Here is an 11,359-nt window from a genome sequence, read left to right as displayed (position 1 = left end):
AAAAGTCGGAGGTGGATACAGTGGTCCTGAATACTGATGGGTCGGTGCAAGAGGGGGTGGCAGGCTATGGAGGAGTCTTGCGGGACAGCGATGGGGAAGTGATAATGGCGTCTGATGGCAGTTCTAAGAGACTATCGGTTATCTTTCGGGAGCTTCGTGGTTCTTAAAAGCGGCTGGAAGGCTTAATACTGTTGAGAATCAAAGCGGCTTCAAGTGCAATCGGATTCCATGCGGCCGGATCTTAACTAAAAAGGAAAACCACCGTGATGCTTGTAGGAACTTGGTAGCACATATCAAGCTGTGAGTATGGAGTTTGATCACTTGTCATTTGTCCATATCTTAGGGAGGGTAACCAAGTAGCCGATTACCTAGCGAAATCGAAGAGAGAAGTATGTAATGATTTTTGCTCTTTATTCCCCTATGGATCGAAAAATGCATGTATTGACCATGAGGGATAAAGAAGGTATTATGTACTTGAGATCCCGATATATAAAAGTTTGGGATCGAGCCCCTAGTTTTCAAAAAAAAAAAAAACTTCAATTATGATGAGGAGGTGTGTGGGGCTCAAATTGCAATTAAATGAGCTTGAGAAAATCCGTAGTGATTCTTATGATCTCATGAAATATTATAAAGCTAACATGAAGCGTGTTCATGGTAAACAAATTTTACGTAAAGAGTTTGTTGTTAGTCAAAGGTCTTGCTTTACAACTCCCGTTTGCACATTTTCCCTGGAAAATTAAAAACCCGTTGGTCTGGTCCTTTTCTAGTTACTGAAGTCACCCCTTATGGGGCAATCACCTTGGTAAATCGGTAAATCCCAAGGACAACAGTACCTTTCAAGTTAATGGCTAATGTTTAAAACATTTTCACGAGTTAATGTCATCACAGGTGGAGGATGTCCTTTTACAGGACCCTGTTTATGAGGACTGACCTTTGATGTTTGGTGTACTTCCTTTCATTTCCATATATTGGTGAGTGCACCATTCAGTTAACCGGGCCCTCCCTTTGGAGTGTGTGGTTGTAAGTACTGGATCCTAAGTCCACGGTTAACATAATTCATGTTTTCCACTCTTGCATGTTTGCTCAGTTTTTGAGTCATATTTCTCTATGGTGTGAATTATGTTTTTATTGCTTTATTGTTTTCCTTTATATTAAACTTATTCATAAAAAATAAAAAAATATATTAAAACCATAAAAATAGTAATCTAGCAAGTCTCGGGAATCTGACTTTAAACGGCCACGTATTTAAACAAATTTTCTAAACCCTGTTTTCAAAAATTTGTTTGGGGGTGGGGTGTTTGGTCTTTCCATCATAGCTAGTAATTCGCCGAATTATTTGCGAATTATTCACGAATTATAAGGTTTGGCGAATAAAACGAATAAGTCGGCGAATTTTTGAATGATATGGTTTAATTCGCGAATTGGTTAGGCCCGGTTTATAATTGCCGAATTATAATGCCCGGATCTTTGAAATTCAAAAAATCAGGCCAAGCCTTAGTTGGAACAAAAAATAAATGTGTTAGTAATAGTAAGTAGAACAAAAAATTTGACATTTGTATTATTTTTTCATGAATAAAATTGTAAAATTAAAAATAAAAACATTATGTACTTCTATATCAAAGTTTTAAATGTAAAATATATAGTCGAATTTTAAAGGAATGCATTCGTATTATACCCGTTTAAAACACGTATATTGTATTTTTTACCGTTAGCGTTTTATTGGACCGAATATTTAAAAGTATTATTGTTGAAAATTTCGAATCTTAGGTGAATAATTGTCGTATCGAACTTTTGCCGTCCACGAATTTACTAGCTATGCTTTCCATTCTTGATCACTCAACTTCCTATTTTTATCCCATCCTCGTCTCGTGGCTAGTTGTTTTTGTATTATTGTTGTGTTAAGACTATTTTCCCTGTTTTTCGTAGATTTTGATTCCGGATTGTTTAGTTAAGTAGTTAATATTTGAATTCTGTATTTGTTATTTTTTAAATTTGAAGTTGTTATTCCGGCATATGCTATGTTGTGTATCGTGAATCCCACCCTTCCAACTTATTTGGGGGTGGAATTATTTATTTAGCAATGCCGCTAATCATATCTACGTGTTTGTTGTCAAAATATTATTGCCTGCTTGATAATGATTGAATTATGTGAGAATGTTGCTAATTGGTGTCACTAGAATTAGCTAGTGTTGTTTGGTGCAACCTCAAGGAGTCATAATTAGATGATTGCTATTTTAATTCCAGACGAAAAGCTATTGGTTTGGTTTTGGAGTATGCCTCTTGTCTGTTTCTATTTTTAGATTTAGAACTGTCTTATTCCATCATGTTGCCTTAACTAGTTGGGAAACTTGTGGAACTTAGAAACTAGTTCTCAATAAATCATTGGTTCACTCTCAACTTCACATCACACCTCTCACGTTGCATCTCTCACTTTACCTTTGATTTTCACTTCAGAGCACTTATCATACACGGAGTGCGCATTCCCTCTACTTTGCCTAAAGTCAGAGCGCGCTCGCCCTCAAAACACTGGACCTCTCGTAAAAGGCAAAGGCTAGCGCCAGCCTTCCACAGCAATCTTGTAGCGCCGCGCCTTCACCCTCATAACCACTTCCAGTTCTGATTTTTTTGTAGGTTCTTCGAGGTTGTTTCCAACAGTTCTAGAGTATGTAATGCGTGATATGAAGTTTCCTCAGATCATTCAGGCAGTCATCCCGAAGACTTGTTCGCGAGTGACACATATGGATCTTGGTTCCGCGACGTGATTATACAGGCAGGATGGCAGCTTCTAATGGTAAGCTCGGATGAACTATATTCTCCTACACTTACAACTTATTTTTATGAGCATTGTAAGTTCTTTGAAAGACCGGATGGAGAACAAGTGTTCTCTGTCACCATTGGCGATGAAACAATGGACTTAACCAAGTTTTTGTTGGCTTTTGCTCTTGGACTGTCTATGCCTGCTGAAATCCAAAACCCATGGGGCTATTGGATAGATAATATGTATGTCTACACCTATGAGTTTTTACATGAGGCCTATGGGGCGGGGATTTTTCGTGTAGAGGACCAAAGGCAATATAACATAGCCCTTGGTAGCATGTCCCTTAACGTAGGCACTACCATGTCCTTTATCATGATGAATATCATAGGGGAGTGGCGGTTCTCTTCTGCGAGTAATGTCGCTGGTGACGTTTTCCTTGCTTTAGCTGAGGGACGTTTCTTATATGACATTCCTCAGGTTAGTGGCTAGTCTAGCAAGAGCTCATAGTATGAGGCATAAGTACCTTCTTATGCCTGTTTTGGTTTGCCGCATCATGTGTTTCTTTTGTCCTGATTTCTGTGCCCGCTACACGGATTGGGTTGGGGTTGAAATTATGAGACCCACCAATTGTATTGTTCGTTCGTTTCGTATTATGACTTGGCCGTGATGGAGGGTTCAACCTCCTTGGGTTGCTCCTTACACCCTATCAGACCGAGTAACGCTTAACAGGTTAGCACGGGTTGATGATACATGGAGAAAGGCTTGGCAAGTTATCATGGCATGGTAGGACCCAAAAGAACCTCGCTTCTATATAGACGAGGAGTAAAACGATTAAATACTGGATATGAGGTAAGTTTTAATTTTTGTTCGTGTCTACTTATGTCCCAAGCAATTTAATTCTTGTTAACCCCATAACGGGTGGAACTCATATAGAGTTGCGTCTGTTTTTATTTATCTATATTAGTATGTTCTAAATTTGTTTACAGGTGTTCTATAATTTTCACGCATTTTTATGGTATTTTCTCCCCTTCTTATTTAATACTTTGAGGACAAAGCATGTTCTTGTTTGGGGGTAGCATAGAAACACGCGTAAATTAAGGCACCTATTAGGATAATACATGTATAATATGCACTTGTTTTATAGTAAAAAATTTAAAAAAATTAAAAATTTAAATAAAAAGTTTATGCTATACACTTAGGAATATTGGTATTGTTTCTTTCTCTATGATGATAATAGTCTAGAGATTTCACATTAGCTCTTATATTATAATAGTTTTTAGAAATTTAGGTTAATATGTAGGTAATAATCATTGCATTTTTCTATAAATATATTGCATGAGTATCTATGATTGTTTGGCAGTAAGTTTATGAAATCTAGGCTAAAGTACTTATTCTACAAATCCTGTGAGAATATAGCCTAAAACCTTATATGAGTGAAATATTTGAGAAATGACACAAGGGAGAAGTAAATTCCGAATTGAGAAATCACACGTCCACTTGCTTGATCACTATACCATATCCTAAGTAAGAATTTAGGCCCTCTTTGGATCGATATAGCCAAAAATTCAAACCTATATGAAATTATTTTTCAAAGCTAGTAAGCCCCTCGAGCCTTTCTTTAGCCTTTCATAAATCACATATCCTTACCCTTTTATACAAAACAAAAAAAAACATAAAAATCAGCCTACCCATTTTTTAATAAGTCTGAGAATAGAGATGAAATGAAGAATAGAAAAGAGAAAGACCTGTGAAACCAAGAATTTGTTAATTGCTTCAAATAAGAAAAGGAAGTTTCCATCCAAAGAAAATAAAATAAAATAAAAAGTTAGAACTCCAAAAACAGAATCAAATGAGTTAAAAGCCAAAAGAAAAAGAAAAAGAAAATGGCTAAGGATGGAAACAAAGTATAGAAGCAAAGTAAGAACAATGTGTATTCTCTAGTTACATAATATGAAGACTCTATTATTTCAGACTTGTCCTTTTTGAATATCTATTTCCTTCCTTCTTAAACCACTCCTAATCCCCCATGAACACCTAATAAAGACCTCTATCTCAATTAGAAATAGGTTAGTGTGATAGTAAGTGACAGATGTGTTTGATTGACTTCGGCTTCCTTGTGTGTCATTGAGATTGTAAGGTAAAGTGTGCCCACTGCGCACTGGAGTGAGCAAAACTTGAGTGGAAAAATCAGAGTGATTTTTGTCTTGACATATATGTGAGGACCTACTTAAGGACACTATTCTAAAGTTTCATAAACGGACCTGTTATTGCATTTCATAACATAGTTCATTATATATATGTTTATCCGTAAATGATTGATTATTATGCACGTATTAGCTTAGATTTCGACTTGATTATTCTGTATTCATTCCTAGTGAGATGTATAGATATCTGAGAATAAAGTAGGAAACAGTACTTTTATTTCTAGCTTAGTCATTATAGTATAGATGAAGTTTGTGAGTACCTTCTCTGGAAAACTCTCACGAGGCTATAACTTGTCCACCAGGAAATTCCTAGTGGTTTAAGGCCTTATTGCATATGGTTAATGCAATCACACTTAGCGAAACAAGATTAGTTAGAACTCCATTTTTGGTCACTTATTTTAATTTCTCATATTTGCTTGAGGACAAGCAAAATGCTATTTGGGGTGGTTTGATAAGAGCCCAAAACTGTAGTTTTAACCCCTTAATAATATTATATTTAGACCAACTATGTGTATAATAAATAAGAGTTAGTACTGTTTACGTGCTTTTGTGTATTTCAGGTATTGGAGTCGAATATGAGAAGAAATATGTCACTTTTGTGATCTAAAGGAGCAAAGATTGGTTGCTAAGAAGTTCTATGCTTAAAGGCCAAGATTCAAAGAGAAAAAGCCTTTTTAAAGCCCACTCAAAGCTGAAAAGTCAAAGTCAACGAGGGCAGAAATAGAGTAGAAAAGTCAATAGAACTTCCGTAGGCCGTATCTTTGGACTGAAACCTCAGAATTGGGCCTATTATATGTCAAAACGACCGGCTCGGAAAGAGATTTCTAACGGTCTAGGCCTTCACCTAATCAGAGGAGAAAAAAATAAACAAAAAGACTATTATAGTAATTTCCAACAGAGAAACTCTTTTTGGACTTAAGTAATTAGGTTTTAGGTTTGATTTCATGACCCAAAACATGGCTCCAAAGCCCATGCACAAAATTGTAAACCTATCCCTCTCTTATATATAGAGGACTAAGGCATAACTCTTAAAGACTTAGTTATTATTTAGTTCAGACTATCTAGGTTTTAATTCATATAGCTTTTCATTTATTGTAAAGTTAGTTATTTGTTCTTCATTATTCCATTAGATTAATAAAATATAAGTTATTGTTCTTCATTATGTCTTCTTCATATTTATATATTAATGATAGTCTAATGACTTCTAGCTAAACCTCCATTAGAGGGGTTTGATGAAGACTTGATATGTTAGTTAGGATTATTGCTTCTTAAGAAGTTCACTCTAGTAAGTTAGTTGATTCGCCATGAGAATGGGTTGAACTTCCTCACATGCTAATTATTAGTTGGCAGAGATTGCCATGAATAATTAGGGATCAAACACTTAATCTTAATTGGTTAGGATTGCAATAATTTACACTAGCATATTATGAATACATCAAGTGGAATCAAATTCCCCTAATCCCTTCTCCATATTCACATCTTAGTATTAAATTACTATTAGTATAATCTAGTTATCATAATTACAATCACCGTATTAGTATAATTAAATCCATTACTCTCATTACGTTTTGTTAGAATCGTTTAAACCTTGGAAACTTATGTCTAAACAACTAGGAGTGGAACGAATTCTCTACTCCATATTTCACGATAACCGAGAGTAGATAACTTTGATAATCTAGCATTAAAGTAGCTTTAGTTGTACTTATTCATAGCATAAATAGTTAAGAGTAGGTAAAACTATTGTTTCTGACTTATCGCCGGTACCGTGGGATAAATGGGTACATGCTCCTCATTTTGCCTCTAGCCATTCTCGCGTGCTGCATGTCTCTACATGGATGATCCATTTTGACTCCATAGAGAGGTATATGCCTGGTCGATGTATACGTCAATTTGGGCTTGACCAACACATACCAGAGCAGCCACTTATGTGGGATCCTAAAGCAAATGGTTCTTTTTTGGAAAGATGTATTATGGAGTGGAATGTTTGGTGGAAGGGTGGTAGTGAAGTTGAAGTCAACTTTCCTTCTGCTTCAAATGAAGCTTATCTAGATTGGTATCAGGAGCATTGTATGAGTCGCACTCTACCATTTTCCTTAAGGGAGTTGTTCCTCATGAATTAGTGCAGTAAAGAGGTAAATTTGCAATGAATTGCTTATTTTGTTTTACCACTATTTTTTTTTAATCTGTTGACTGTAATTATCCCCTCCATTTAGTTTAAACTTCAAAGTAATTATTGTAAGCGTAACCTACTGATGCCTTTTTGTTGGAAAGCTAAAAAGGTGGCAATTATTTCTTCTTTTTGCTGAATTTTTGACGGCATAGGTTCTCATCAGCTCAATATGTTATTTTTGATGAAGTAATGTAATAAAAACATGTCGTTATCTATGTTTCCGTAGAATTGCTAGTATTTAATTAAGTGGAAGGAATTTATTCTAATCGGAACGTACAATTGTATTTTATGTGGTGCAGGTGGATAATAAGTACACAAGATATTACTTTAGCCACCACCAATCTGCCTTCCCAATTCCCATAGCAGTATCCTCCTTGCGTAGATTAAGTATTTATTGACAACATTATGAAAAAATAGATGAGGTTTTTTTAGTTTATATATCTTCAACGTTGTTTTCATTATTTGCTTATTGTTAACCTGCTCCACTTGATCTAACTATTACAAAAATGCTTACAAAAATCTTGTTAGAAGATTAGCAACAACTGCTCTAAAAAGCTTAGTAGCATTGTACTCATCTTTCCTAACGTCAACTATTAAATAACGGAAAAAGACTCTCCTATCATCACTATAAAACTTTCCAACATTGAATTTCTCCGAAACCTGGAATTGTCGCGGCTTGACTCTCTTGTTATCTTTGTCTCTGCGAGTCTGTGGTACTCCTCCAACGATCTGCGGAGTTCCTTCTTTCTTACGCCAAATTCAAGTCCCTTTGCCGGTATGCCCTAGTTCAAACCTTCCTCCACAACCTTCGTTCGTGTTGTAGAAGCCACCATCTCCGACGGGATCACGGCCTCAACTCCGTAAGCTAGGGAGAAAGGAGTCTCTCTGGTGGTCGTCCGAGGCGTGGTTCGGTAAGCCCAGAGGACATGATTCAATTCGTCGGCCCACGCCTCCTTCTTCTCCTCCAACTTCCTCTTGAGGTTGTTCATTATGGTTTTATTATAAAACTCAGCTGTCCATTGCCACCGGGATTGTATCGCGGTGAGAACCCATTTCACTTTATGCGGCTTGCAAGAACTCACGCACCTTTGCTCCTGTGAATTGAGTTCCATTGTCCGCGATGATGGCATCTGACGGTCCAAATCTACATATGATGTTTTCCCATAAGAACTTAATCACCTGTGCCTCCTTCACCTGCTGCAAGGGCATAACCTCTATCCACTTGGTGAAATAATCGGTGGCTGCTAGCATGAACTCCTCTTGCCGCTAGCCATGGGCAGCGGACCTACTATATCCATCGCCCACATTGCGAATGGCCATGGACTAGACACATTATGCAGTGGTTCAGCGAGCGCGAAGATCAATTGAGCGAATCCCTAACATTTGCCACATTTCTTAGCAAACTCCACCGCGTCTCTCTTCATATGGGGCCAAAAGTAACCCTATGTTAACAGTTAGTGTGTCATGGTTCTTCCCACTGAATGGCTCCCACAATCTCCCCCATGTAGTTCTGCTAGCACCTCGAGTGCCAACCTCGGCCCGAGACATTTCAACAACGGCCCATTGAAGTTCTTTCAATACAACTCTCCCCCTAGCAGAATGTACCTCTGAGAAGTCTGTTCCAACCTTCTTCTCTCTTTCTTATAAGTCACCTCTTTCCCAGATAAAAAGCATTTGATAGGATCCATCCAACCCACTTCTTCTTCCGCGGTCTGGCATACCTTTGTCGCCTCCTCCGTGCTCAGTTTCTCCAACCTCCCTACTTTTATCGTTCTTTCATCGGATCCAAGTATTATCGCGGCTACGTAGGCCAGGGCATCAACATGTCTATTTTCACTGCGACCCAAGTGTACGACCTTGATCTTTGTAAACTTAGCAGACCTTTTATGTAACATCTCCAAATACCTCTCCATTCGCAGGCACCGTGCGGCGAACCCTCCATTTGTTTGACACACCACTAGGTTCGAGTTTGAATATACCATATGCTCATTTACCCCTAAACCTTCAGCCATTCTCAAACCCGCTATCACCGATTCATACTCTGATTCATTATTAGATGCTGTGAATCCCAGCTTCATGGTTAGTTCTATTATGTTGTTATCTAGCATAACCAATACAACCCCTATTCCTCTGCATGTAATCCATTGCAGATCCATCTGTGAACACTCTCCACCCATTTCTCTTGTCCCATAGGTCTAAGAGGTTCGGCTCCATATTCCTTTCAGGCTCCAACTCTTCCCCCCAAGTAGGATCCTCTGCTGGGAACTCCACCGCCCCCAGAAATTCTGTCACCGCCTGTGCCTTCTCCGCAGTCCTGATCTGATATTGTATCTCATAATAACTCAGCATCACTGCCCATTTTAGCATTCTTCCGGTTTTTTCTGCCTTCAACGCTTGTTTCAGGGGCAGATTTGTCACCACTACCACCGAGTATGCTTTGAAATAGGGTTTCAGATCAGCTTCAGGGCCGAGAATATCAACGCCAAAGCATACTTCTCCACTCTACTGTACCGGGTCTCGGCATCCAATAAGGTTTTGCTCTGGAAATATATCAATTTCTCTATCTTGTCAACGACCCGGACGAGGACTGAGCTAACCGCATACTCCGTGACCCCCAGATACAAGTATAATTTCTCCCCCTATTCTGGCCGCGACAACAAAGAAGCCTTGCCCAAATAACTCTTCAACTCTTGAAACGCCTTCTCGCATTCTGTCGTCCATAAGAAATCTGGTGTACTTCTTAGCAATTGATACATCGACCTACATTTGTCTGACAATTTCGAAATGAATCTGTTTAAGGCAACGACCCTTCCCGCTAGGCGCTGTACTTCCTTAGTGTTCTGCGGCGAAGGCATCTCCACGAAGGATCTTATCTGTTCGGGGTTAGCCTCTATTCCCCGATGAGTAACAATGTAACCCAAAAACTTCCCCGTGGTCACTCCAAACATACACTTCTCTAGATTGAGCTTCAAATTATGTATCCGCAGTATTATAAACGTCTCCCTTAGACCATCTAAGTGCTCCTCCTCCAACATACTCTTCTCCACCATGTCATCTATGTATATTTCAATTTCCTTTCGGATCTTGCTTTCAAACATTTTCTCTCCCAACCACTGGAAGGTAGCCCCGACATTCTTCAAACCAAACGGCATCCTTGTATAACAATATGTACCGCCTTCCACTACGAAGGTCGTCTTCTCCTGATCTGTCCCGTACATCGCGACCTGATTGTATCCCATAGACGCATCCATGAATGAGAATATTTTGAATCCCGCTGTTCTATCCACCAATTCATCTACTCGCAGCACGGGGTAACTGTCTTTAGGACACTCTAAGTTGACATCTGTAAAGTCGACACACATACGGACCTTGCCACTCTTTTTCGGCACCGTGACGACGTTAGACAACCAGTCTGTGAATTCCACTTCTCGTATTATTCCAGCCCCTTTTAACCTCGTAAATTCCCTCGGCATATTTTGGCCTAACGCTTCGCATCTTTTGTCTCACAGGCCTAGCATCTTCCTTCATGTGCAACTGGTGACATGCGAAGCCTAGGTCTAATCCAGTGATATCCTCAATTACCCAGGCAAAGACATCCTTATTTTCTGACAAGAATTGTACCAATTTACTCTTCCACTCATCAAACAAATTGGACCCTACTGACGTAAACTTCTCTTCCTCTCATGTCCCCAAATTCACTATTTCAATCTCGTCGAGGGTCTTCGGTCCCATCAACGATTCCGCCTCCTCCTCCACAGAGGCACAATATAATTGCTATGCTTGCCTCTTCCTAGGGTTTGATGACTCTCCTTCTGCCCCTCAGACCAAACTCTTCACCGTACCCTAATGACTATTCTTGGCCGCCACCTGATCGCCACGGACTTCATACATCCCGGTTGTGGTTAGGAATCGAATCACCAGCTGGTAATATGTTGACGGTATTGCCTTCATCTCGTGGATCCAGCGCCTCCCCAGAATGGCGTTGTATTGTGAGTTAGAATCCACCACCATAAATCTGGTGAATACCGTCACCAGACCTGTTGTAACGGGTAACAATAAGAGTTCTCCTATGGGCTCTATCATACTCCCATTAAATCCATACAAGTTGGTTCTCAGAGGTCTTAGCTGTCTCAGATCAACTCTCATTTCCTCCAAAGCCCCTCTAAACAATAAGTCCACGGCACTACCGCAATCAATCAACACCCTCTTAACCATGTAATTGCCCAT

At 39.0% G+C, this 11,359-nt stretch overlaps 1 protein-coding gene across 1 annotated transcript; it reads right to left on the bottom strand.

The window, feature by feature from the left end:
* Positions 1–8,706: 8,706 nt before the first annotated feature.
* LOC147488087 (uncharacterized) lies at positions 8,707–9,210 on the bottom strand. Its single transcript, XM_086574255.1, has one exon. It carries the CDS (start codon positions 9,208–9,210, stop codon positions 8,707–8,709), a length of 504 nt encoding a protein of 167 aa, XP_086430381.1.
* Between the last annotated feature and the right edge of the window lie 2,149 nt (positions 9,211–11,359).

The sequence above is a fragment of the Coptis chinensis genome, chromosome 7 (genome assembly GCF_015680905.1).
Source record: "Coptis chinensis isolate HL-2020 chromosome 7, ASM1568090v1, whole genome shotgun sequence".
Taxonomy (NCBI): domain Eukaryota; kingdom Viridiplantae; phylum Streptophyta; class Magnoliopsida; order Ranunculales; family Ranunculaceae; genus Coptis; species Coptis chinensis.
This window is presented reverse-complemented; position numbering and strand designations above follow the sequence as displayed.